Source organism: Eutrema salsugineum, unplaced genomic scaffold (assembly GCF_000478725.1).
Source record: "Eutrema salsugineum unplaced genomic scaffold, Eutsalg1_0 scaffold_1, whole genome shotgun sequence".
Classification (NCBI taxonomy): domain Eukaryota; kingdom Viridiplantae; phylum Streptophyta; class Magnoliopsida; order Brassicales; family Brassicaceae; genus Eutrema; species Eutrema salsugineum.
The window spans coordinates 8,700,272-8,726,197 of record NW_006256909.1 but is presented as its reverse complement, the minus strand read 5'-3'; the positions used below and the strand labels follow the sequence as shown (position 1 = coordinate 8,726,197).

General features: G+C 36.1%; 5 protein-coding genes and 1 long non-coding RNA gene across 11 annotated transcripts; 2 read left to right on the top strand and 4 right to left on the bottom strand.

Annotated features, from left to right (window-relative positions):
* Positions 1-481: 481 nt before the first annotated feature.
* LOC18029565 (ras-related protein RABF2b) lies at positions 482-3,206 on the bottom strand. Of its 2 annotated transcripts, none has more exons than XM_024150098.1 (7): positions 3,008-3,206; positions 2,305-2,382; positions 2,061-2,228; positions 1,902-1,950; positions 1,750-1,823; positions 857-959; positions 482-769 (listed from the first exon to the last, which is right to left on the bottom strand). In XM_024150098.1, the coding sequence occupies exons 1-6, from the start codon at positions 3,044-3,046 to the stop codon at positions 861-863; spliced, it is 507 nt and encodes a 168-aa protein (XP_024005866.1). In that variant the 5' UTR covers positions 3,047-3,206; the 3' UTR covers positions 482-769; positions 857-860. The 2 variants fall into 2 exon arrangements, with proteins under 2 accessions (XP_024005866.1, XP_006413950.1); XM_006413887.2 differs by having other exon boundaries at positions 866-959.
* A 775-nt stretch (positions 3,207-3,981) lies between these two features.
* On the top strand, positions 3,982-6,965 carry LOC18029564. Its single transcript, XR_002896893.1, has 5 exons — positions 3,982-4,198; positions 4,450-4,543; positions 4,754-4,860; positions 4,943-5,030; positions 6,764-6,965. It is a non-coding gene; the product is annotated as an uncharacterized LOC18029564 (long non-coding RNA).
* Positions 6,966-9,610: 2,645 nt separating this feature from the next.
* Positions 9,611-14,055, bottom strand: LOC18029563 (probable LRR receptor-like serine/threonine-protein kinase At4g20940). Of its 2 annotated transcripts, XM_024148845.1 has the most exons (5): positions 13,874-14,055; positions 12,125-13,277; positions 11,598-12,014; positions 10,488-11,468; positions 9,611-10,403 (listed from the first exon to the last, which is right to left on the bottom strand). In XM_024148845.1, exons 2-5 carry the CDS (start codon positions 13,173-13,175, stop codon positions 9,817-9,819), a joined length of 3,036 nt encoding a protein of 1,011 aa, XP_024004613.1. In that variant the 5' UTR covers positions 13,176-13,277; positions 13,874-14,055; the 3' UTR covers positions 9,611-9,816. The 2 variants fall into 2 exon arrangements, with proteins under 2 accessions (XP_024004613.1, XP_006413948.1); XM_006413885.2 differs by having other exon boundaries at positions 10,488-12,014.
* Positions 14,056-14,306: 251 nt separating this feature from the next.
* On the bottom strand, positions 14,307-17,304 carry LOC18029562 (transmembrane protein 56). Of its 3 annotated transcripts, XM_024149939.1 has the most exons (10): positions 17,266-17,304; positions 16,305-16,340; positions 16,081-16,171; positions 15,742-15,941; positions 15,565-15,653; positions 15,326-15,467; positions 15,169-15,243; positions 14,874-15,071; positions 14,721-14,780; positions 14,307-14,602 (listed from the first exon to the last, which is right to left on the bottom strand). In XM_024149939.1, exons 4-10 carry the CDS (start codon positions 15,853-15,855, stop codon positions 14,474-14,476), a joined length of 807 nt encoding a protein of 268 aa, XP_024005707.1. In that variant the 5' UTR covers positions 15,856-15,941; positions 16,081-16,171; positions 16,305-16,340; positions 17,266-17,304; the 3' UTR covers positions 14,307-14,473. The 3 variants fall into 3 exon arrangements, with proteins under 3 accessions (XP_024005707.1, XP_024005708.1, XP_006413947.1); XM_024149940.1 differs by lacking the exons at positions 16,305-16,340; positions 17,266-17,304 and having other exon boundaries at positions 16,081-16,243; XM_006413884.2 differs by lacking the exons at positions 16,081-16,171; positions 16,305-16,340; positions 17,266-17,304 and having other exon boundaries at positions 15,742-16,065.
* A 529-nt stretch (positions 17,305-17,833) lies between these two features.
* LOC18029561 (transcription termination factor MTEF18, mitochondrial) lies at positions 17,834-19,983 on the top strand. Of its 2 annotated transcripts, none has more exons than XM_006413882.2 (2): positions 17,834-17,954; positions 18,048-19,983. In XM_006413882.2, the coding sequence occupies exon 2, from the start codon at positions 18,054-18,056 to the stop codon at positions 19,836-19,838; it is 1,785 nt and encodes a 594-aa protein (XP_006413945.1). In that variant the 5' UTR covers positions 17,834-17,954; positions 18,048-18,053; the 3' UTR covers positions 19,839-19,983. The 2 variants fall into 2 exon arrangements, with proteins under 2 accessions (XP_006413945.1, XP_006413946.1); XM_006413883.2 differs by having other exon boundaries at positions 17,869-17,930.
* Positions 19,984-22,813: 2,830 nt separating this feature from the next.
* Positions 22,814-24,992, bottom strand: LOC18029559 (regulatory protein NPR4). Its single transcript, XM_024149883.1, has 4 exons — positions 24,447-24,992; positions 23,597-24,341; positions 23,297-23,503; positions 22,814-23,208 (listed from the first exon to the last, which is right to left on the bottom strand). The coding sequence occupies exons 1-4, from the start codon at positions 24,990-24,992 to the stop codon at positions 22,940-22,942; spliced, it is 1,767 nt and encodes a 588-aa protein (XP_024005651.1). The 3' UTR covers positions 22,814-22,939.
* Between the last annotated feature and the right edge of the window lie 934 nt (positions 24,993-25,926).

Here is a 25,926-nt window from a genome sequence, read left to right as displayed (position 1 = left end):
AAAAATAAAAAATATTTTTTTATTTAAAATCTATAAATTAATAACTCTATAAATTAATAAAATATGAAAGTTCTAACATTATTAATTTATAGAATTTTTACTGTATTTCTTTTGTAATGTCACAAACTGAAATTACATGCTTCATTTTAAAATAATTATAATAATATTTCTTCTGTTCTGAATTATTTGATGTTTTAGTGGTTTTTAAAAAAAAATAATTGATGTTTTCATTTTTCAATACAAAATTAAATAATTTTTATTGTTTTTTATTGTTTTTAATCTTTTATATTTTACAAATTATTTTTTATTGGCTAAATTATATTTAAATAATAAAAAATAATGTTTTTAGTCTGTATGTAAAAATTTAAACATCAAATAATTCAGGAGTAATATTTTAGAGTTTCTAAACCTGAAATTATTGGATCCATGCACAGTCCTTCACGCACTTAGTTACTATAGATTTTTTAATTACAAAAGAGTATAGATCAAATGTTAATAAGATATATCTTCTTTCATGTACAACCCTTTATTGTTTCCAAGGCTTTAATTAAATATCCAAGCAAATTAAAGGAAAGAGATGCAAACACAGACGTCAGAAGTCTATAACTCCATTGTGACTGACCAAAAGGTCTCTTTTAAGGCAAATGTATGATGTTACATAGATATAACTAAGCACAACAAGATGAACTCACTGCCCTATCCATGGCCCTGTCTGGTAGAACCATTCCACTTGGGTTTTCTGTTGGCTGTACTCGCGGTAGCCTTCTTGCTGTAACGGTCAAAAGGAAATATGTGTAACAGCGTTTAATACTAGAAGCAAAGATTGTTTGAATTGATTATTGAGTGTAATGACAACGTAACTAACCAATTTCATAGAATATCTCTTTGACATTAGCTGCGGTTTTTGCTGAAGTTTCCATGAAGAAAAGACCGTTCTCCTGAGCATATGTTTCTGCCTCCTGCAATGAACAACATGAGTGTCAGATATCAGGAACTAGGCTTGGCAGCAAAATCTAGAAGTGAAGAATAAGGCTGTCGCAACTGTGGGAGAATATTTCGGGAGTGACACTAAACTCCATAGCCACCAGAATTGTTAGAGCTTATCTCCTCAATGTGGTTGGAAAAAACTCACTTTGAGCAGCGAGCCAATCTTAACTTGCTAAGGGCGAATATAAGGTCTATGTATATAAAGCCTACTTCATTAGGAATACATGTTCATTAGGAATACATGTGTCGGGTACTATCTAACACATAACGGAACAGATGTTTGGGTTTGGAAAGTAGAGCGTGTTTTGCAATTGAACTTTAAAGCACAAGGTAAATGATTCTAACAGATACTTCAAAAGGCTCAGTCTAGACTTAAAGCTTTCGAAATAAGAGAGCAAAAAGAGACACATGAAAACATCTGAATCATTCTCCAAAGTTGGTTAGAGAAGAGCACTCTATACTACTTCATGACAGCCCAACTATATATACAAGAAGCATACTATAATTTATGGACTGTGTGGGGTCCTTTTAGGTAGCTTGGTTTGTCAGGTTAGTGTCATTGAGGTACATTGTATTGCAATAGATATCACCTAATGTTTTGGTTCCGGTCAAGCAGTGACAAATGAAAATCCAAATACAGATTGACACGTTCAAACATGATGGATTAGCTATTAGACTAATACACATAGCTCAATTTAAACTTACAGCAAAATCAAACCTCACAATGAGAAAAATCAGTCAGGCAGAGTAGGATTTGCTTACCTCTGCAGTCACCTTTCTTGCATCTAATAAATCAGATTTGTTGCCAGCAAGAGCCATCACCATATTAGGATTACCTATTCACACAAATATAGATAACTAGTAAAACACAGATGACACCGGATAAAGATAGCCATAATTTAGCTAGACAATACCTTGTGCCTGCAGTTCCTGAACCCATTTCTTTGCTCTCTCAAACGAGGCCTGAGAAGATAGAAAAAATCAAACAAACTCAATTTAGTAGAAAGCCACAAAAAGTTACTGAATTGCACACACTGACCATACATTAAAACCACAGGACTGTGACCCTGTACCTGATTCGTAACATCAAAGACAATAATTGCAGCAGCTGAACCCCTGTAGTACATTGGAGCCAAACTATGGTATCGCTCCTGACCCGCTGTATCCCATATCTCAAACTTCACAGTGGCATCATTCACGGCTAGTGTTTGTGAGAAAAAAGCTGCACCTATGGTTGATTCCTACAACACAAAGAATGTGTGAACAACAAACAACAAACAAGTAAAGGAAGACGATCGGAGAGAAACTGCCACCAACCTGGAATTCAACAAACTGATCTTTAACAAACCGTAACACAAGACTCGATTTTCCAGCCCCAACATCTCCAAGTAACACCTGAAGGCTTAACCAATTACACAACCAAATCAAAATAAGTAAGAAAATAAGGAAAAAATGCTTGCAAGACCTGAAAACGTAACAGGAAACTCTTCCATAGAGAACGTAGGATGCATCAAATCAAACATATCATGATAGCCCATTAACAAACCTAAAACAAGAGGGACTAACTAAATACAGATTCTCACATGAAAAACAAGATTAAGCAAGAGAAACAGGACAAACTTCTGGTCCGACCTACTAAGTACTGAATCACTAAACAATTGTATTAACAAGAGAGCTCATCAATGTCGAGAGAGATCACTAAACCACCATAGAATTCATATTATTAGTAAGTTAGTTTATTTAAACCCTTTTAAGGAAGCCAAAATTTCATTCCACCATTAAACCCAAACAGCAGAATACTTGAAAAAAAAACAAACTTTCTACAATACCCATCACGACAAAAAGCGAAATTCTGATCAAAATTCTCCAACTTTGCTGGTCCCCAAAGAATTTAAAAGCAGATCAAAATTCTCCAGATTACAAACAAAATCACTCACATCCGGAAACTGAAAAATCTCACAAAAGTTGGATCATTGGAGAACGAGAATTGAACTAATATGAGTGAATAAAAAAGACGGACCAATTTCGCGTTAATGTTCTTGTTTCCAGCGCTAGCCATGATTATCGATCTAAAACTCTATCGCAGGTCGAGAATCTTCAGCTCAAAACTCAACGAAATTGAAGATCAAAGAGGAGAAAACGAAAAGCTCCAAATTGGCAAGCAAAGAGAACGAAGACGCGTCGTCAACAACAACCAATTTTTCTGTATGTATCAAAATAAAAAAGTAAAAAAAAAAAAATTATAATAAAGGAAACAAATGTTACACGGCAAGTCAGGACTCAGGATTACACGAAATCTACGAATACTCAAACCAATTCACCAAAAAAAAATCTACGAATACTCAAACCAAATTTAAGGGTTAATTACATTTTCTTGTTAATGTTGATAACAACTTCATAATATTATATGATTATGTAAATTTGTATATTTTTCGATCCAGAGATATTATTAGATATATATTGGTGGCATGTTAGGCTTTCTCTTTCTCTATTTACTTGGCTTTTTTAGTTTGTAATATCTCAAAATGGTTAACAGTAATATTGTGCAAAATGAGAAACTCATCGTATGTTCTCTAGTATTAAGTTAAAATGGATTTAGAACCCAAAAAAAAGTTAAAATGAATGGAATATGTTTTGAGTTGATAAAAGAAAGATAGATGAATCAGAGGAATGTTGGTTTCACAATTAGGAAACGAAAGTTTTGTTTGTGTGGCTAAAAGAGTATTCGAAATCAAAGTTCCAAGACAAAGTCAAATGCCATATGATATTTCTTTTCCTAACTTTTGTGTTTGGTTTTTTAGTATAAGCCACTTTCATTTACTTACGTGACAAAACTACTGTTTTGTTTTAGGTTTACGGTTTAATGTTGTTAGAGCAACTCCATTAGGGGTTTTAGAGAGTATGTTTGCCCATTTTTTTAGGTGAAAATGAATTAAAAAAAAAATGAAAAAGCTCATAATTACTACAAACCGTCTCTTAGCTAAAGGGTTTATGAACCTTAGTTGTTAACGCAAGTATCAGCTTATTATTGGGCCGACAGAAAACGTTTTTTATTTTCATTTTCTGCTTAATCCGAAATCGATTTGTTTTCTTCTCTATCTCTTTTCTCTCTCGATATCCAGAACTCCGACGATATCTCTTTGACGATGAGCCTCTGTTAACTGTATTGGCGAGACAGAACTGACCATCGACGATCAATCACGTAGACAAGGTAAGATTTTCAAAGGATTTCGAATTTGATTTAGGTTTAGGGATGGTTGAGATAGACGAAATTAGAGTTTTTTCGATTTTGGGAAAAATTTAGGCATCTTTCGTGTTAGCTTGTGATACATAGTTAGGAGAACACCTTATGCTGATTCCTCTCCTTTTTTTCCTCTAATCCTGAACCGATCGCCAATTCCGTTAAGGATTAACGATTTTGATTTCTGGGTATCTCACCTTTTCTCTGTCTGGTCATGGCAGTTATTGAGAATGGAGTTGCTGCTGATCCAAGAGTCGTCGTGAACCAGCCGCCTTCTTCGCCGAGAAGTCAAGATTCCGGTGTTTCTTCCGACGGGTAAGATACACTGGTTTGTTTCAAGTTTATCTCTCTTCAATTTTGTGATCTTTGATTGTATTGAGGTTCAGTTTTCACCGAATTGTCTTAAGGGTTTATTGTTGTTTGATGAATTCTATCAATCATTTTCGTTGTGGATCTTCAAAAGTGATAACTTTTTGCTTCCTGAAACTACCATAGCATTCCTTTGATTGTATTTTTGTGATGTAGAAGAAGAGCTTTGGTCAAGGGAAACGGAGGATGAACGCTCGAGCAAGCATGGCTCAGGAGAAGATGTCATCAGAAGAACCGTTTATGTCTCTGCTCTCGATCAACAGGTTGGAAAATCTACACCTTTTTTTCCTCATCTAAAATTGTTCTCAGACTTTTCAAAGTTTGATTTTTTCTTTGTGTGTGTAGGTTACTGAAGAACAGCTTGCTGATTGCCGTATATGTGGTGACCCAAACTCAGTCCTCCGGTTTGCGTTCATCGAGTTCACTGATGAAGGTATCATCACTTCTCTACTTGTGTATCATTGTACTTCACTTTGTTGTTTGGTTAGTAGACATAATTAGCTTGTGATACATAGTTAGGAGAACTTGTTAAAAATTGGTTGGAAAGTATTTGTGATAAATAGCTTTGTGATGAATGCTAGTTTGCTTTTGTTAGGTATATGTCATTTGCTTTTCAATGTTTGAATGCATGATAGCTTTTGGAATGGTTTAGCTTGTGTGATAAATGATTTAGCTGGTGTGATAAATGCTTCTGAGATGATATTAATAAAACAGAAAAACAATAACACAAGTAACTTTAAAAAACTTTTGGTTAAAAAAACACTGAAGCACCTGCTTATAAAAACAGAACTATAACATCTTCCTAATACACACACCGACTAAACACTTCTTCCTTATAAACACTTTTTCTAAAAACTTCTCTCTTCTAAACACTTCTTCCTTAACATCTTGTCTTCTAAACACTTCTTCTAAACATTTCTTCCAAAAAACTCAGTTTAATAAACCTTTTTTTCTCAGTAAACTAGGATATGGCCTCACAGAACCCATTTAGTCAATCTGAAGACTTCGTTAATCTATTAACAAGTCAACTAGGTACTCAGCATACTCGCCATGTATTGATCTTGGGTCATCAGAAGTCCCTGTGTTTAGTACAAGGGACTCTGATGATCCAAGATTTGCTGCTGATGACCGCAAAGTTAGAAACAAATGGTCGCCAAAAGAAGATGTGATCCTGATCAGTTCCTGGCTTAACACGAGTAAGGATGCAATGGTTGGCAATGATCAAAAAGCCGGTGCCTTCTGAACGCGGATTCAAGATTACTACAACTCCAGCCCACTACTTGTTGACTATCCAAAAAGACAAGTTAGTCAATGTAAGCAGAGGTGGGGAAGGATTAACGATCACGTGTGTAAATTTGTTGGATGCTACTAGACTGCCCTGAAAGAGAAGGCTAGCAATCAGAGTGAAAATGACTTGATGAAAGCAGCGCATGACTTGTTTTTCAACGACCATAACATCAAATTCACCCTCGACCATGCCTGGCATGAGCTTAGGCACGACCAAAAATGGTGTTCCACACCTGCAGTGCAAGACAGTACACGGTCCAAAAGAAGAAAGATTGAAGACGAGACTGGTCATTCATCTAGTGCTCCGCCAGAAAGCTTGGGAGATTATGTCTCTATGGCTCGGCCTCCTGGGGTAAAAGCAGCAAAGGGGAAAGCTAAAAGGAGCACAGGAGGTACAGAACTAAGCAAGGACGTGATTGAGCTGCAGAGTGTTTGGGAAATCAAGCAGAAGGATCTCGAAATCAAAGAGAAACATCTTGAAATGAAAGACAAACTTTCTAAACAAAGCTACTTGACAGCCTCTTAGGCAGATATGAGTCACTGACTGATATAGAATTAGCTCTTAAAAACAAGTTAATTAGTGATATGTTGGGTTGATTATGTATCTACGTTGATTGAAGTTTTTTTCAGACTCTGTTATTTTGTTCCATCTGTCGTTTATGTATCATGTTGATGGAAGTAACGTATGCAGTTTAAATTTCTTGTTAGTGTCTTTCTTGATGGAAGTAATGAATGCGGATTTATATGTCTTTGATGTATCATGTTTAAATTTCTTGTTTATGTATCATGTTTGATGGAAGCAACATGTTTTTGGTGTATGACGATAAGATTTACCGAGACTACATTATGCTGATGTGGACTTTTGTTTTTATTTGGCAGGACATTTGGCCAGCAAGGTTTTGGTCACACACGTCTGGTTTACAAACCTGTGATGATATAAAAAACAAACAAGAGGGTCCATTTGTTTTGTTTTCTAGTTTTGTAAGCCGCTAAATTCTTTGCACTAACGAGAACCATATATTTCTTCTATTTCTTGTAAGCCACATATGTTTTCTATTCTCCGTATATAAATGTGTTGTGTCTAATGATCAATCTCCATTTCTCTATACATTGTTTCCAACAATCTAACTCTATTTTCTATTCTTCTTTGTTCCTATATCAAACTCCTACTCTTTTCAAATAATTCCAGCCTTTAAAAGCTACACATAAAATTATGGCATCTTCAAGCAATGCTATTGACGATTCAGATAAAAATTTTGATCAAGTATTTGATCAGAAATTTGACAACATGTTCAACGCAGTTTTTGATCGGCATGAAGCTAAAAAGAAAAAAAAAGAAACTTGCCTATATCGAAAGAGAATGTGAACAAGGCCATCAACGCTTATGGAACGACTATTTCTTTGTAGGTGCAACATATATTTCGACGCCGTTTCAGGATGACCAAGCCCTTGTTCATGCGGATTATGGATCGACTCTCCCAAGAAGTTCCATACTTTCAACAAATAAGAAATGCTACCAGAAGGTTAGGTCTCTCTGCTCTACAGAAGTGTACAGCAGCAATTTGTATGATGGTATATGGTTGTGCGGCAGATGCGGATGACGAATACCTCCGTCTAGGTGAATCTACTGCAATTTTATGTTTGGAAATTTTCACTGAATGAATAACACAACTGTTTGGCGATGAGTATCTAAGGAGACCCACACCAGAAGATCTTCAACGACTACTCGATGTTGGAGAGATACACGGCTTTCCCGGAATGATAGGAAGCATCGACTGTATACACGTGGTTCAGGAAAACCAACTATCGTCTTAGAGGCTGTTGCATCACATGATATTTGGATATGGAACACATTTTTTGGGCCTCCAAGTACCTTAAACGATATAAACATTCTTGACCGCTCACCAGTTTTTGATGATATATTACAAGGTCGAGCTCTAAAAGTAAAGTACTCCATCAATGGATACAAGTAAAAGTTGCCTTATTACCTCACTGACAGTATCTATCTGAAATGGGCAACGTTTGAACAATCGATCCGCCTTCCACAAGAACCGAAAGCATCATTGTTTGCTAAAACTCAAGAATCTGTCTGAAATGTTGTCGAGCGTGCTTTCGGAGTCTTGCAAGCTCGTTTTGCAATTATGAAAAATCCAGCTCTAATCTGGGATAAGGAAAAGATTGGGAAGATTATGAGAGCATCCGTCATATTGCACAATATAATTGTAGAAAACGAACGAGATAGCTACATTCTGTATGATATATCACAATTCCAATAAGCAGATAGAAGCAGATCCTCACAAGTGGATATGTTGTATTTTATAGATATGCCTACAAATCTTAACAATATGATCGGCATTCGAAATCAAGTTCGTGACAACCAAATACATCATCGATTGAAAGCTGATCTAATTGAGCATATATGGAACAAATTTGGTGTCTCATACGGTTATAACTAATCGTTTTATGATTTATATATCTATAATTTGTATGTCTTAATTTTTTGTTTATGAAATAATAATCTACTTGTTTAAGTATATTTTGTTTTAATATTTTTTAAAAAAAAATTAATGAAATTATTATTTTTTAAAAAATTAATATTATTTTATTCTTAAAAGACCCACTATGAGGTTCACTAATGGAGAACAAAAAAGCAAGAATCTCTTAATTATATTTAGCTGCTAAAAAATTAATAAACAATTCTTAAGAAACTCACTAATTATAATGAAAATGGTCTTATAGCTTCTGGAATTTTTTCCTTTTTGCATTACTTAAATAGATTGTGTGTTAAATAACATTACACGTTTTGCTATGTTTTTAAGGTGGATGTATATAGACTATTATACTGTATATGTATTAGTAAATAAAATGTTTACTGTGAAATTATTGAGAAATTTGATCTTTTAGTCCGGATGTTTTTGTAAAAGAAAAAACAAATTTTACCTCTAAGTTTAATTCACACTGATTTATGTGACTTAAAATATGTCCAAAATAGAGGTGGGAAGAAGTATTTTGTAACCTTCATAGATGATTGCACAAGATACTCTTATGTATATCTACTAAGCAGGAAAAATGAAACTTTGAAGAAATTCAAAGAATATAAGTTGGAAGTGGAAAACCAACTTCGAAGTGACAGAATAAGAGAATATGATGAATCTTTTAATGCGTTCTGTAGGGAACACAACATTATTCATCAAACTACCGCTCCATATTCACCAGAGTTTAACGGAGTTGCAGAACGAAAAAATAGGACTCTAAAAGAAATAATGAATGCAATGTTGCAGGAATCTGGGTTACCCTACAACATGTGGAGGGAAGCTTTGCTTACCACAAATTATATTCTTAAAGAGTTAAGGAAAAAGATCATAGTCTCGCCTACACTCGTTTCTCTTTTTCCTTAACGTTTATTTTCTTAAATTTGTATTTCAATTGTTATTTTGTAGTGTTCAATATTTTGATGCTACATAAACAAGCAAGGATCAAAGACGTACCTTGGAGTGATGAATGAAATGGAAAATGAAAAAAAATCAGTTTCAGCGAAAGAGAGTATAACAGTGAAAATGGATTCTTAATTCAAAGAACCGGTTTAGTCTAACCGGAAACTGTGAATGTTATAGCCAACGATTTAATCGGCTAGTTGATTCGGTTTAATCCGTAATTGATCCGGTTCTAGTCAAGAATATGATCCAACAGCTTCTATGACACCAAAGTATTAAACATAGAATAAAATTGGAGAAAAATGAAATTTCATTCACTCATGAGACATGAGCAGATTTCATTTTTTTACAGAGAAAATGTTAAAAGAAAAACTAACAAAAGAAGACACAACACACTACCCTTAAATCAAGAACAGAAGGAGAAACACTGAGAAGACCAAACTCCATTGGAACCTACAAAACACAAAAAAAAAAAAACAGAAGAACTAAACATTGCTCCTAAATTGAAGAAAGATCTTCATAAATGGTCTTGATACCAGGTCTCTCAGAAACCGATCTTATGCACCTCAAGGCAATCCCAAGAACTTCTTTTGTGCCTTTCTCTGTAACCGGATCACTTCCCATCTCCTGAGTCAGCACCGAGTCAAAACATTCCGCACCACGACCTTCTGCAACACGTAACCTAACCCAATCGGTTAGATCAACACCTTCTTGTTCACATGTGATCACATCTCCTGCACATCTTCCGGTTAGGATCTCAAGAAGTATCACACCAAATGCATAGACATCTGATTTGAAAGAAGGCAAGGGTTTCCTTGAAACTGCTAGCTCGGGAGCTCGGTAACCGAGGATGCCTGCGTCTAGAATCTGCTCGACGGTGCCTGCTTGTGTCATGAGACGGTGGAGGCAGTAATCTGCTACACGTGCGTTCAGCTCTGCTCCGTCTAAGAGAATGTTTGTTGCTTTGAGGTTACCGTGTGGAACAGCTCTGTCAAAATGGAGATAGTTTAGACCACGTGCGACATCAACTGCGATTTTCAACCGTTGGATCCAGGCTAAGGGAGGGCCTTTCCTGCCTGGTCGATCTGCGATCAAACAAAAACCGTAAGCTTGATGATAATAGCAAAGATAAGTAACACTTAAGAGAAGTTTACTCAGAAGAGTGTTACCGTAAAGGAAGCTGGCTAGGCTTCCAGGCGATATATAATCTGAAAGAATAAGCTTTTCATGTTGCGTGGGACCCCAGTAGTATCCTCGGAGAGTGACAACATTAGGATGTCTAATGTTAGCAAATTTCTTCACTTCTTTAGCAAACTCCTTTCTTTGCTTTGCCACGCCTTCTCTTAGCCATTTCACAGTTAAAAATACGCCATTATCAAGCGTTGCCCTATAAGAAGTCCCATGGCTACTTCTTCCCAGAACTTCAGCTGGTGCCCTCGACAATTCCTCTGGTGTTAATCTGATTGAATCATCCAGAAATTGCAGCTCTCCCACAAGTCTATCCGGTGACCTAACATCAAGTCGTGCTAGTTGTTGATCAGCTGGGAATGAATCTCCTGAGCCAGGTGACCAAGATAAATTACTTGTCTTGGAAGGAGAGAAGCCAGTTGCAACAGCTAGTTTCTCATCTGGACTGAGGATTTCGGATGAAGAGCCTTTTCTTGAAGCAACCAGATCCTCAGCGGAGACAACCATACCACCTCCACTGCCTGAAGGGATTGTCTGAGCCCGCCTAGTAATTTCTTTACCTGTGATACTCCGCTCTTCACGTCTTTTTGATTTGCAGATACAAAGTAGGAGGATAGCCACAAAGATGAGAATAATAAGAGCAATGGCGCAAGAAACTATTATGACAATCTTAATAAGTAAGTTCATGGGTTTCCTCTTGGATACTTCTAATGCGCTTGAACCAGGGGATCCAGCAGGCAAGAGAAGCTTGCTGTTTCCAGGATAAAAAGAAAGCGGAGGGAAGTTCCTCAGATTCTCTGGCACAGTCCCAGATATATCATTGTATGACACATTAAAGGCCATAATGCTGCTAGATAGGTTGCTTGGGAGTGGTCCGGTGAAATGGTTCTGGGACACGTCTAATGAGCTTAGAGAGACCACTTCATTCATGGAGTTGGGCAAAGATCCAGACAAATTATTTGCTGCGAGATTCAACACTTGAAGATTGGTCAAAGATCCGAATACATCAGGAAGATCACCGTCAAACTGGTTGTGGGAAAGATCAAGAAGACGGATTCTGGAACCAGAAAAAGACATGGGTCCGATGTTACCTGTCATGCCATTGTTTTGAAGGTGGATTTCTTCCAAAGTCGACATGGATAGTAATGCACTTGGGATTGGCCCTTCTAAGCTGTTAGAACTTATATCAAGAACACGAAGTTTTGGATAATGGGTAGGTATCCGTTCTGGAAGTGAGCCTGTGAGCTTATTGTAGGAAAGGTTAAGATGATTTGCTCGCAGAAGCTGAGGAGTTACGTCTGGGAACGACCCAGTGAAATGGTTCTGGCTGAGATCAAGGTACTCGATATTCTCCCATTTTGACCATCTTGTTAGATTGCCTTCAAACTGGTTGTTTGAGAGATCAAGTAAGACGCAGCTCCCAGTCAAGAGAGGGAGCTCTCCGGTCAGCGAATTTGAAGAAAGATCAAGGCTGTGAAGAGTTGTTGACATAATAGCACTTATTGGCCCTGGAACACAAACAGAAAACGGATTAAAAAAATTAGATTTTTGCTGTCTTTGGCACCACAATTAGCATGTAAAAATTCCCACTATGTAGAAGATAAAGTGAAGTGCATACCTGAGAGATTGTTGCCACTCAAATCCAGCGTTGTTAAAAGCAAGGAGTCACCTTTTAACAAATTATTGGGAAGAGAACCTGAAAACATATTGTTGCTGAGCTTGAGCACTTGAAGATCATAGACATAATTGAAACCTGGCAATTCTCCAGATAATTGGTTGTAGCTAAGATCCAAGACTTTTAAGTTCTGAAACAATTGAAGCCCACTGGTCAATGAACCTTCAAGCTGATTGTGACTGAGATTTAAGTGTTTGATGCTCTCAGAAACACCCGGTAACAGCTTCCCAGACGTTGTCACCAATCTGTTTCCACTGAAATCAACATAGCTTGCATTTGTTAAAAGGAAAAACTCCCCATCAAGATAACCATCAATTGAGTTACCATGCAGATCAAGCACTTGAAGACTTGAAATTAACTCAAAACCCCTTGGGAATTTTCCGGTGAATCCATTAGAAGACAGATTCAAGTACAGCAGATTGTTCAGCCTTGTCAAGGACTTTGGCAAAGGTCCAGATAAGGAGTTGCGACTTATATCCAACGACTGTAGTGAAATCAACCCACCTATAGATTCTGGAATCTCACCAGAGAAGTTGTTACCAGCTAAAGAGAGATTCTTCAAGCTTACTGATCTACCAATCTCTTCAGGCAGTGACGAAGAGAAGAGATTATCAGACAAATCCAGGAACTGGAGGCTTTTGAAATTGCCTAAATTATTTGGTAAGACACCAGAAATGGAGTTGTTAGCCATAGATAGTTTGACAAGCATTGTCAAGTTGGAGAACATACTGAAGTCAGCATCTGCAGACAACTCCAAATTGTCCAAAATAACACCAGCCACATTACCGCCATTGCAGACAATACCATTCCATGAAGAAGGGCAACCATTAAAATCGATGGACTCATCGTTCCACGAATTGAGAACAAACCCTGTAGGATCATGTTTGATCCCTTTCTTGAATTCAAGCAATGCCATGACGTCCTGTGATGGAAGTTGCCCCATTGCAGAGAGGAATAACATGGATAGTAACAAAACCCTTGATAGATTGATCATCCTTGACTTCAAAAAAAAATTCCCACAAAGCTACGGTTTTTGCAGAAACCCAACAACCTTTTCAGCTTACCAACGCAGAACATTCATGGAACCCAAGTAAATCTGACAAAATAAAAACATCATGAACCTAGTTAAATCGACTTTTTCATTCCAAGTTAACGTAATCTCTTTTTGTATTTCTAAAAAAGTATTTTGTTTATTAGTCAGTATAATGTTAAATAAACTTCATTACTTAAACACGCTGAAGCAGCTTAATACTAATTAAACATGTTTTTCGTTTCACATTCATATGGGAGAAACTATAAAAATCCCCATTTGGGTCTTTAGTTAATATTTTACAATTTTCCTATACCCAAACTAAGGAAAAATATCTACCAGACTTTCCAAGCAAATATTTTTTTTTGGGGCTTTCATGTTTTTCTTCTTTCCTGTCAAAGTTACCAAAAAAAAAAATTCCTATCTTTCCCAAAAAACACCAATACACACAAGGAACAACACAACAATTATAGGACTTAAAGAAATTTCACCTTATGAAAAAAAAATAACCCAATCAAACAAAATGCTAAGCTTTACTGAGTGAAAAGACACAATCTTGAGCCAAAAGAAATCACAGCTGGAAAAACATTCAATGAACAATGGGCTACTCAATAGCAACTCCATTGATAAGATAAGCATTAGATAGCGGATCAGAGGCCTACCGCCGCGATTTTAAGCTAGGCGGTCAGCGCGGTAACCGATTTTCTTCCGCCTAATAATCTATTTTTTTTTAAAAATCGTTCGACTTATTTAAAAATCGGAGGCCTATTGATATTATTCAGGCCCAATATCAGGCCCAATATTAGGCCCAAACACTTTCAGAATTTGCTACCGGCCTGCAATGTTGATGATATAGCTTCTACGTAATTAAAGATGAAGACTCTTATTTATAGTGCAGCCTCCCCTTCTCATTCATCCAAGTTTGTCGATATGGGACAACTCAAAAGACCTATGTTTTAAAAAAATGTCATGGGTATTTATGATTTGAGTTAAATATGGATCTCAATAACTGATTAAATTGTCTAGTTTGTTTTAATGTGCATGATTAATCCAGTAGCAGCTGAGGAATTCGAACACGCATAGAGAGACTATTGTGGGGAGTTGAGATAAAAATTCAGATGCAATCTTGAGACCTTTTGGGGACATTATTAGTGGTAAAATACTACATATCTTTGTTGCTGTACACCATGCAATGATGCAAGAACCTTCATAAGAGCTCAGCTTTATATTTACATGTAAAACCAAAAACAAAAACATTTTCTTCACTGCCTTTTCTCAAGTGTTTTCTTCAATCCATTCACTATCTTACCAAACCACATCAAGTTCATGACACTCAGTGCAGTCGGTACGACAAAAACCAGTAGATAACCGAATGTATGCATCAGAACCACCTGCCAGCCACAAAATACATAGATCATCAATTCGTTGTCTCTTATAATTAACCACTACCACAAGCAAAAGCAAAGGATGTCCAATTCAGACCGTTTGGTTTACAAAATCTTTGGTTACCTGATCATAGTGTATGTAGACATGGTAAAATATGTAGATGAACAGAAGGATTCTAGCTGTCTGCAAACAGAACATGATGTTTAACTTAGATCCAATTAAGCTTTAAGACATTTAACGGATTCAAAACAAAAAAAAAGGTTTACAAAAACTCACCAACCAAGCCAAGAAAATAGCAACTCCATTGATAAGATAAGCATTAGATCGCTTTAAACCAGCAATGTCAAGGTACCATCTAAGATTGATCTCTGGTGTAGTCACTTCAGAGATCAGAACCATGTATGTGTAAAGCTGAGCCTCTCCCGAGAAGAGAGAATACGCTACTGCTATTCCAGATAAGCAATGATGGAAAATCTAGAAAAGGAAAACAGCAATTATCAACCAAAATCAAGATTGTGAAGAAGTAATTGAAACCAATGGAGAACACAAAAGCTTTCTTGTGTGTACTTACATATTCTGATCCTCCTAAAGAAGGGTAAAACCATATGATCATTCCCACATCCGCAAGAAAGTAACCAACTGATACCTATGCAAACATATCGCAACAACAATGTTGACCAATACGGTTTTATGAAGAAATGTGAGAAATGAATAAGATGAAAACTTACTCCTAAACCAAAGTTAGAAAGAGGCGAGCTACGAAACACCATAAGGCCTTGAAGCGTTCTTTGGTCAGAAAACAAATCAGAGAAGAACACAAAGTAGATTGCCATGAATGAGATAAAAATTGCATGGACTGTAGAAATTCCCCTGCCAAGTTATATTATAAGCCACAGTTATGAGAGACAGAGAACAACATAGTAAAACAGGCTGAAACAAAAGAGCTTATCTACATATGGATACTCACCGGTTGTTCCATTCAATTCTCTTCATATTTGTGAGAGCTGAATATGATTTTATATGAATTGAGCTGAATAATTCCGTAAGATCATAAGCCTATTATCGAAAGTAGCATAAGCCACACTGTTTAAAACACAATGAAAAAGTAAAGTTTGAAATTGCATGTGAAGAGAAGCATAATTACCATTTTGCAGAGAAAGATGCCTGCAAGAACAGAAGTATATGGAAGAATTGGATCTGCTAATAAATAGTGTTTAACAAAACCCTCTGCCTGATTTTGGTAAGAGTTGATGTCCATGACTGCCTCTAGTTCTCAATCTTCTTGGTGAATGGCTCTAATTCTTCCACAGTCTTAAATTCTCTGAAGCTTCATCATCATCATTACTAATACATAGAGATGATCAAAGAACGAAACTTCATACACGTTTTCTTCATATAATTCATTCTCTCAAACACAACATGGTTTTGTGAAATACATCGACAAAAACGAGAAAGATGAAGAAATAAGACAAAAAGATCTTACATTAACAAATCTTCGTATGCGCAAGAAGAAGACACTGAAAGACTCTGTTTCTTTTGTTCTGTTTATCAGAGAGAACTCAAGTCGAGACAACCTGAATTATCATAAATTTTCCAAAAAAGGTTCAAACTTTAAACGAAAAAAGATAGACCCAGAAGCAATCAACACGTGAACCGCAAAAGCTGCAAAAGAAACGCCAATAAGATGAAGAAGAAGAAGGACGTTACAGAGACGATGCGGAGAAAAAGGTCTTTCTTCAGAAGCTTCAAGAAATCATCCGAGTAAGTCAGAGATTTTTACTCAATTACTTGAATCGCAAGAGGGGCAGTAATTGAAAACACACAAGTAGTTATCTTAAGAATAATCGAGAGAAACTAAAATATTCCAAATAATTAATTGGAGCTGGAGATTCTTTCCCTTATTTACTCCAATAATTAATTAACAAAGAAAAACAAATGGTTTTGCTTAAAGAATGCTAGTTAACATGTAATCAAGAGGAAACAGTGGAGATTATGGTTGTAAGAACTACAAAATATAAACACTAACCTTGTTGGACAATTTAAATCGAGTGTGCAAGAAAACCCAAGGGAGAAATATGTTAATTTAAGGAGATAACGTAAATTTTAATATAAAATCAACTAATTATCTTGATTTGGTTTTGTCTTATAAAAGGAAAGGTAGTTGGAATTTAGGAGGAACCACGGATGTTTCTTTTTATCTGCAAACTTTTTGGTACTTAGGTTATCATTTGTTTCAAGTCTTGTACAGAAAGTAAAAGATACGAATCATACGATAACCAAAAATAAATATTTTTAAGGATAGTATATCTAGATATATTTACAAATATTCTTTTTTCTAAATCATTTAAAAATTTATTTAAACCTTATACCTAAAATAATAAAACAGAAGATATTTCTATGAATCTGAAAAAAGAGTCCAAATAATTCAATATAAGTTCAAGTTATATCCGAGTAAACCACGAGTTTTTTATGAAGCGATTTTGCAAAGCAAAATCATTCCTCTTAACTCTAATATATGCAAGTTAAACAATATTGAAGCTATCTATTTTATAACATGTTGAACTAAAAGGCACTTAGATAGTTGAAAATATTTTGGAACTGAAATTAACGGTTTTAAAAATACTTGTTATTCAATGTTTGGTAGGCTTTTTAGCTTGAAGATGATAACCTAACATCTTAGTTGAATCTAGACTATGGACCACTTGAAATTGACCTAAGAAACAAGTAAAATATTTGTGAGTTTTTAAAATTCAGAAAGACGAACAAAATATTCATGTTTTAACTTGTGAAGAAAAAAACTCACCGAGTCACCGTCTCTCCGTTTCTTGCTGTCTGCTGACGTTATCTTCTAGGCATAATCAAACGAAGAAATCACCACCACCATTTTGTTGGGTTTGGAGTCCCTTTATAGTTCAATTGATTCAGATGCTAAAGAATTTGTAACGTTCATTTTAATAACACGATTTTGTGCGATATGTTTATCACTTTTGACACGTCTAAATTTGACAAGTCTATAAATTTGGTAGTAAGAGGAAAAGATCTCATGCTTAATGTTTTAAGACTAAGTGATAAAGAGGCCCTAAGTGATATTATTATTAGGCTTTGTAGAAAAATTGAGAGTGCTAAGGTTCTACTCCACAAATTTGCCATTCGAGGTAGAGAAAAAAATATACGGTCATTTCTGGTATACTAGAAATGTTAAGGGTCTTTTTTGATAACCTCAAGTCAAGCCGTAACAAGGTTTTAGCAATGTAAACTCCCGAGATTTGACGATGAACCGTAAGAATCTGGGGAAAATGGTGCATTCAATCGCGCAATAAGCCTTAAGTTTGGGTAACATTTCATTTTTCGGAGAAAGTACGCATTTTTGTGTGTTTGAATTAGATTCGTCGATACTTCTTCATAGCTCTGTATTTGGTAGTGATTTCATCTGTTCTTTCTGTGTTGTAGGTTGCGATGTTATTGTCCAGAAATCAGAAAAGGGTTCAGAAACTGCTGAATATGATTACCCATGTCAACAATTTCATAGCTTTCTCTTCCATTCCTCGTCAAAACCGAGTTCCGGCTCCAAGGTTCGACCTTTCTCCTGTTTCATTTACAGTTCGGTGTTTTCAAATTGAAAGCTGTGTCCGTAGGGACAAATCTGAGTTACAGCAACACTCGTCTCAGCTACCCACTCGGTTTTTCGTTAACCCGGTTTCACGAGCAGTTAGGAATCAGGCTCAGGGAGCTCTTTTTGATTACTTGCATAGTACTAGAAGCCTTTCTTTTACTGATGCAGAGCATATTAGCAAGAATTCGCCGCGATTTATCTCGAATTTGCTGTCCAAAATCGATGATAACCACAAGGATATCTCCAGGGCATTGACTAAATACCTTAGGTACAATCCCATAAACGAGTTCGAACCGTTTTTCGAGAGTTTGGGTTTGTGCCCATCTGAGTTTGAGCCGTTGCTTCCACAGCAGCCGATGTTTTTGAGCGATGATGGTATCATGTTTGAGAACTTCCATGCTCTTTGTAACTATGGGATCCCTCGTGGCAAGATTGGCCGTGTGTATAAAGAAGCAAGAGAGGTTTTCAGATATGAATCTGGGATGTTGGAGTCGAAGCTCAGGGCTTATGAGGATTTGGGTCTTAGGAAGGCTACAGTGATCAAGTTAGTTACTAGTTGCCCTTTGCTGCTTGTTGGTGGGATTGATGGTGAATTTGCTTGTGTGGTTGATAAGTTGAAGGGGTTACCAGTAGGATGTGATTGGCTCGAGCGAGACTTGTCTGACCGGAAAACATATAGCTGGCACAGGATTCTTGAGACAATAGAGTTTCTTGAAAAAGTGGGATGTAAAGAGGAGAAGTTGAGTAGTCTTTTGAAAACGTATCCTGCTTTGGTGATTGAAGGCTCTGGTAAGAAGTTCTATGTTTTGTTTGGTAGGTTGTTTAAATTGGGGCTTCAAGTGAATGAGATTTATAGGCTGTTTATAGACAACCCAGAGATGTTGTCAGACAAATGCGTGAAAAATATTCGGAAGACGCTGGATTTCTTGGTTGCTATTAGAATGGAGACGCAGTTTATCAGAAAGACTTTGCTGAGTCACATGGAGCTTATCGGTACATGCTCTCTGCAAGCACCTAGAACTGCTTGTAATAGTTTGAATGTTAGCCAAGACGAGCTATGTCAGATCTTAAAGGAAGATCCTTTGAGATTGTTCACTCTTGTTTCTACAACAACGAATAGAAAAAGCAAACTTCTATCGGAAGACTCAAGGAAATACGCAGAGAAGACAGCGTTTTTGCTGAGGCTAGGGTATGTAGAGAACTCGGATGAGATGGTGAAGGCTCTGAAACGGTTTCGAGGGAGGGGAGATCAGCTGCAGGAGAGATTTGATTGCCTCGTGAAAGCTGGTTTAAACCATAATGTGGTTACGGAGATGATCAAGCATGCTCCAATGATACTCAACCTGTCTAAAGATGTCATAGAGAAGAAGATACATTCGTTAACCGAACTTCTTGGCTATCCAATTGAATCTCTGGTGAGTTTCCCGGCATATCTGTGTTATGATATGCAGAGAATACATCACAGATTCTCAATGTATTTATGGTTGAGGGAAAGAGATGCAGCAAAGCCATTGCTGTCACCAAGCACTATTCTCACTTGTGGTGATGCTCGTTTTGTGAGGTATTTTGTCAATGTGCACCCTGAAGGTCCAGCCATTTGGAAAAGTATAAACCAGTCATCTACCTGAAGTGAAGTTTCTTGGCACGGTTTCTTGATTTCTGTACAACTGAGATAGTGAAGGATGTGCTGATGCAAGACTAAAAAAAATTGTGAGTTTATGGTATAGACCTCTTAATTCTTTCAAAGTATTCCTTATGTCCAAATTCAGATTGCATAGACCCCTTAATTTTTACAAATCTCCTATACCGATAACATAAACACTTGCATATAGCTCAGATTCAAAACTGCACGTGCGAGAGAAAGAGAGATGAATGATTTATACTTGATCTTGCAAATCCAAAAGGTTACATATTCTTTAAGCTTGGAGAAAAACCGTGAGAAATTCAAGCATAATATTGCTCTGGAAATAATCTTTCTGTGAAACTCGCCCTGATTCCAAACTATGGAGTTTTTGTTGCTTTTGCTCCACGAGATTATTGATTCCGACGAAAGATCATCCGCAGAAACTTGTACACCCATGTAGAAATGCTGGTAATGGGCTTTCCTCACTTAAATACTCGTAGAAATCAGTTACTTGCTTCACAAGAATGCCCATAAACTCAACATGAGATTTCCTCTTCTCAAGAAACCAAGCAATAAATTTTAAACAAAATTTTAATTAATAAGTTATCCCGAAATTCACAAGGATTGTTTGACCAAATCACCTATAAACCCTTAGAGACACTGGTGTTTTGTATTGTATTTGTATCTTTAATTTAGGTAATTTGGAAACTTATGCAAAATTGAAGTTTTTGTAGCAATGCAAATTTGATCAAACTATCAAAGAGCACTCGATATATCTTTGCAGCCTCCAAATTGAACAAATCACAGGGACTTTTGATTTGTGGTTAAATTTCCTTTTGTTATAAAAAACCGATAATGACTTGTTTGTTGCACAATGTAGTAACTTATAAGCTTTATTTAGCACATGTACTCAATTACTCTTTCTATCAGTACCTTAGTTTCACTGAAACTATTGTTTTTCTATAAAATTGTTTGGACTTGGATACAGACAAATTTTCAGGAGCACCTTAAAAAAAAACAAATTTGGTTCTCGATAGGAACAATTGTAGGGGATGTTATTCAATCTGTATGTTGAAATCAACTCTACTAGATTAGAGTAAATCAAATTTTAAATTTTTTTAATTCATTTAAAATCTAATGTATATGAGTTGTTTAAAATTTTAAATTATTTAGCAGTGTATTTAGAAAATCACATGCTATCATTTAAAATCTAATAGAATAGAATTCTCAATAAATTTTGAATTTAAAAAGTTCAAAGAAAAAACAATATAAAACCACATATGTATACGTAAAAAAAAAATCTCACTTGCTGTGAATTTTGATCTCTTAAAAGTATGTTTCTTTTCTTTGATGACCATGTTTATTGGAGGATCTTTAATGGGTTTCTTTTGATTTAATAGCCCAAAATTAAATCAAAAATAGCTGATTTCTAAAGAAACAATAGACCATCATTAACGCTGGTCTCTTCCTCTGTCTCTTATTAATATTTATGATTAAATATATTGAAAAGAAGAAACGTTGGTTGAAAAACGTTTCTTATTTAAGGACAACAAGAAACGTCTTTTTGTTGCCACCTAGGATTTCTATCCAAATTTAATATTAAAAAAATTTATAAGAGACATTCATACGTCTTTCCGTTGATATGCTCTAAATAAAGATTTTAAGGATCAGTTTCTTGTGATGATGTGGCATACATCGATTGGCTTGAGAAGAAAAAAGCTGATTTCTCTCTCCTTTCTCCCTTTACTCGTTTCTGTATCTTTCCTCTGACTTATTTTTATAGAAAAAATGTATTTCTCTCTCTTCTCTTCTATTTATAATTAAATATTATTTAAGAAATTTTTATGAGTTTCTCTGATAAATATGCCTTTATGGAGAGAGAGAATGGAGAGAGAATGGAGAAAGATATGTATTAGGGAAAAGAGAGAAATAGATAAATGAATGGGAAAAAACAAGACGTGTGAAGAATAGAGAAATAGAGGGAAAAAAAATGGAGGGATAAAAGAGTATTGTATTTGATTGATTAATACATAGAAGGAAGACAGACAAAAACGTAGATGAATAATTATTTGTGTTAAATTTTATAATTATCAAAATCTGAGGGTAAAAGGTTGGATTTTGATTGCTACATTTAACACATCAAAATATGTTCAAATTCAGTTAAAATATTTCATCTAAAATCAGTTGTAAGAATCTGTTAAACATGAATAACATAATATTTTAATTGACTTATTCAACTCTTTAATTGAATAACAATGGATTTCAAACTTTATTAATGAAGAGATTCTAAATATATGAACCAATAACATTGGATTTTTATAAAAAAATTAAAATCAATTATTGAATAACAATAGATTGTGGATGGATTTAAACTCTATTAAAAACCATGATTGAATAACACCCTCGTAGACACTTTCCTCCTAGGCTGGCTCAAGCTTCATAATACCACCAATTTTGACTTGAGGGCAGTTGGTGGTCACAGAGCTGTTATTTGATGTTCCTGCAACGCTTTTGCATTTTTTTTCCTTTGTTTCTTCTCCTTTACACTGTCTTCAGACTCAATCTCTTCCACATAAATCTCCTGAGCTTCTCTCAAATCCTTTTCTCCGCTTCTTTGGTTTTCTCTCTGTATCAGCACGAAATGCTTCACTCTCGCTTTATGCATCAGCCTGCTTCTGTCTGCAACGACAAATCGGTCAATTTAGATCCACAAAAGCATTGTTTGTGTATGCAGCAGCATCAGCAGCTGACGAATATTTGATTAACTTACCTTGCTTTGTGTTTCTTCTTCAGGGTGGGTTCTGGCTCAAACGATATCTCGGCTAGTGCCAAAAATCAGAATCCTTTTACTAGTAGTGGGCTATATAGGCCCATATATCAAATGACCAAAAGAAGAAGCTTGTAGATTGGAAGGTTTTGGGTGAAGAGCAGCATCCTATTCATGCTTTACACATTTCAAAAATCAATCCCTTTCAATACAAATCGAACCTAACCATGTGTATAAACCTGAATACCAAAATGGGATCTCCAATCTTTTCTAAATCATCTTATAAAATAGCTACACTAACAACTTCTTCAAGAAAAGACCTCTAGTTATGGCACAGATCATGTTGGGTTCTCTAAGGCCTCTCTAAGAGAAGAAGCTGGTGATGAAGAAGAAAGACAAGACCGTGCAATCTTGGCTTCTTTGTCTTTGCTATAAGCTTTTTTAACATCGTTCTTCAGCTCCTTGTATCTCATCCTCTTCAACCTTCTTTCTTTCACTGAGCCTTTCTCCGGATGCGACATATCAGGTATGTCCTCGTCCATATACTCGTCCATGTACTTATCCAGGACCTCAGAACAAGATGGAAAATACCTCCGACCTGTCTCAACTGCGTTATGAATAGTTTTAAATCAGTCAATCTCGCGGCTAGAGAATATTAAAATTGAGTTGAAATATGAATGCCTTAAGCTTTTTACCTGTTTTCATGAGAGCTTCCATACGAGCAAGCAGTCTTTTCGTTTGCATATAAGGCGTTTCATTCAAATCCACCTGACTCAAGTTTCCGGTTGCACCATTTGATGGCGGTGGAACAAGAAGACCTGTGAACTCGCTCGTCCCTTCAACATTAGCAATGTCCATAGCTACATTGGCTTCTGTTGGGAAGAACAACTGAGCAAGTCCCACTTGCAACAACAACAACACATTCAAGAAAATTTCAGAAATGTAGCAAGATTTCATCAACTCAAGCTATGAGAAATATATATACCAGGCAATACCTCGCTTTTCCAAGTATAACAACCTCATTTGGAGATCCTCAGGCATCGAATGTGAACAAGTCGGTGTATCCCCACCACTAGCCAATGGATTCCTTCTAATTTCTCTTTCCAAGACATCGATGCATAAGCGGTCTTTGTTAGCTTCTTGCCCTTTTACTGTTTTGGTATAGTAATCTTTTGGCCTAGTCAGTCTCCTACATATATTAACCGCACTACGTCCATCAAACGTCAAATCCGAAGTATTAGCTCCTTTTCCAAGAAGTGATATGATAATCGATGGCTCTCTACGCATAGCAGCGATATGAAGAACCGTATAACCCCGGGAGTTTCTGAAATTCACATCAGCCATGTCCAGAGCAAGAACCTCGGCCACAACTTTCGGGTCACTGTAGGCCACTGCATAATGCAGACCATTGGCTTGGTCTAGAGTTATATCTGACTCAGTTAAAAGAAGCTTCACGAGTTCGACATCGTCTGAATCAAGTGCCTTGAGCACTTTCCCGGTTCTCTCTAGCGGTTTATCCACCACCTCAGGGATGTTCACAGACTTGATTTGAAGCTTTTTGATCTTTTCTGAAACTTCGAAAGGAAGCTCCTTTTCGATGCAGAATCTGTCTAGATCAGACCTGGCCACTCTATCTATGCACTGATCAAGAAGCTGAGTCAAATCACAATGAAACGCAACTAAAAGAATCGGAAGAACATTCTCGACAAGTGACTTCTCAATGTAGTTACACAATCGCCGCTGCAGACACATGAAAAGAAAAAACAGAAACATCTTGTCTAATGAATCAAGAAGACAGATTAAAAGCCATCAGAAAAGAGAAGAGATTTTGTTCTTATCTCAGACCTGAAATGATGAAACCAGCTCTGGGATTTGGAACACATGTGAAGCATACATCAACTCAACAGCAAAATCAATGGCCGGTTTACAAGAATCATGAGCACAAACTGTATCAACACAAGTCGAGACCTCCATAGGAAAGTGTTTTAACCTCCCAGTGTAGATATAGTTCAATAAATGCAGAAAAGCCTCGCGCCCCACATTTCTATAAGGCAACAAATCTTTCATATGATAATTTGGTTTCTGCTCACTCTTTGCAATAGTTTCTTTGTCTTTCTTGAACAGCTCAAGAAAAAACGTGCTCCTGGAAGCTAAAACGCACCTATGAACACCCACTGCGTGAGATTCTCCTTCGATGATGATCTCAGCGTCAGTATAATCGCAATCCGAGTTAGTGAGAAGCTGCTCCAGATCGGAGCTTAGCTTGATTAAACTCACAGCTTCAAGATTAGCAGCTGAATGATGATTAGTAACCAAAGGAGGAGGATTATATAAGTGAGAAGATGCGAAGCTTATAGATGATGATGGCTCCATTTCGGTAGCAGCAGCCATTTTCTTCCCAGAAATATCACTCAAAGGCTCTGTCTTTGTTTCAGATACAAACCCTTATATTTGAAACCAATGATAATAGATTCGAAATCTTATGTTTTTGAGCTATGAACAATACCGACAAGATCATAGTCTCATAGAGATGAAATAAATCAACCCCTATAGAAAAGATCCGAAATTTATGAAAGAACACTCAGATTTTCTAATGAGTTAATGTGAAGTAAAGAAGCCAAATCGAGAAAACACCTTCAAGAAAAGTCAACGAAAATGGCGGATGGAAAAGCCCTAATTGAATCTTAAACACAGAGAGAAAGAAGTAGAGAATATAAAATATAAATGGGATTTCTTCAAAATCACAGTTTGATATTTTTGCACAACTTAATATGATCGAAGACAATTTGTGGGTGTATGAATCTCAGAACAAATAAGAGAAAAATCAGAGGTTGTTTTGACTTTTAAAGGGTGAGAAATAAGAAGACTGGTCTATGTTACTTAAGAACAAATCTGAAAATAAAAACACAACAAAAAATTTCTTAATTTATACTATAAACTACATTATTTACGAGTCATATTAATTACAAATTTAATTATATTGTTTGAGAAAATATGTTAAGAGCCTAAATAGGAAAGTCTTTCATCAATTATAAGCCAATCATATTGTAAATGGATCATATGACGATTCAAAAATCGTAAGCAATGTCGTAAGCAATTGAGGACGACTTGACTTGTGGTGAAGTGGGTCGATGACGTTTTAAATAACGTCATTTTTGGAAAATATACACAAATAAGTATATATTAATATAAGTGGACCCTATTTACTTCATTTTATATTTCAGAAAAAGTCTACCCAAACTTGAGAAAAATTATATTGAATTTTTATTTGAAGTTTGTTGTATTTGATTGAAGAGTGAATTATTGAATAGACTATATCATCAAA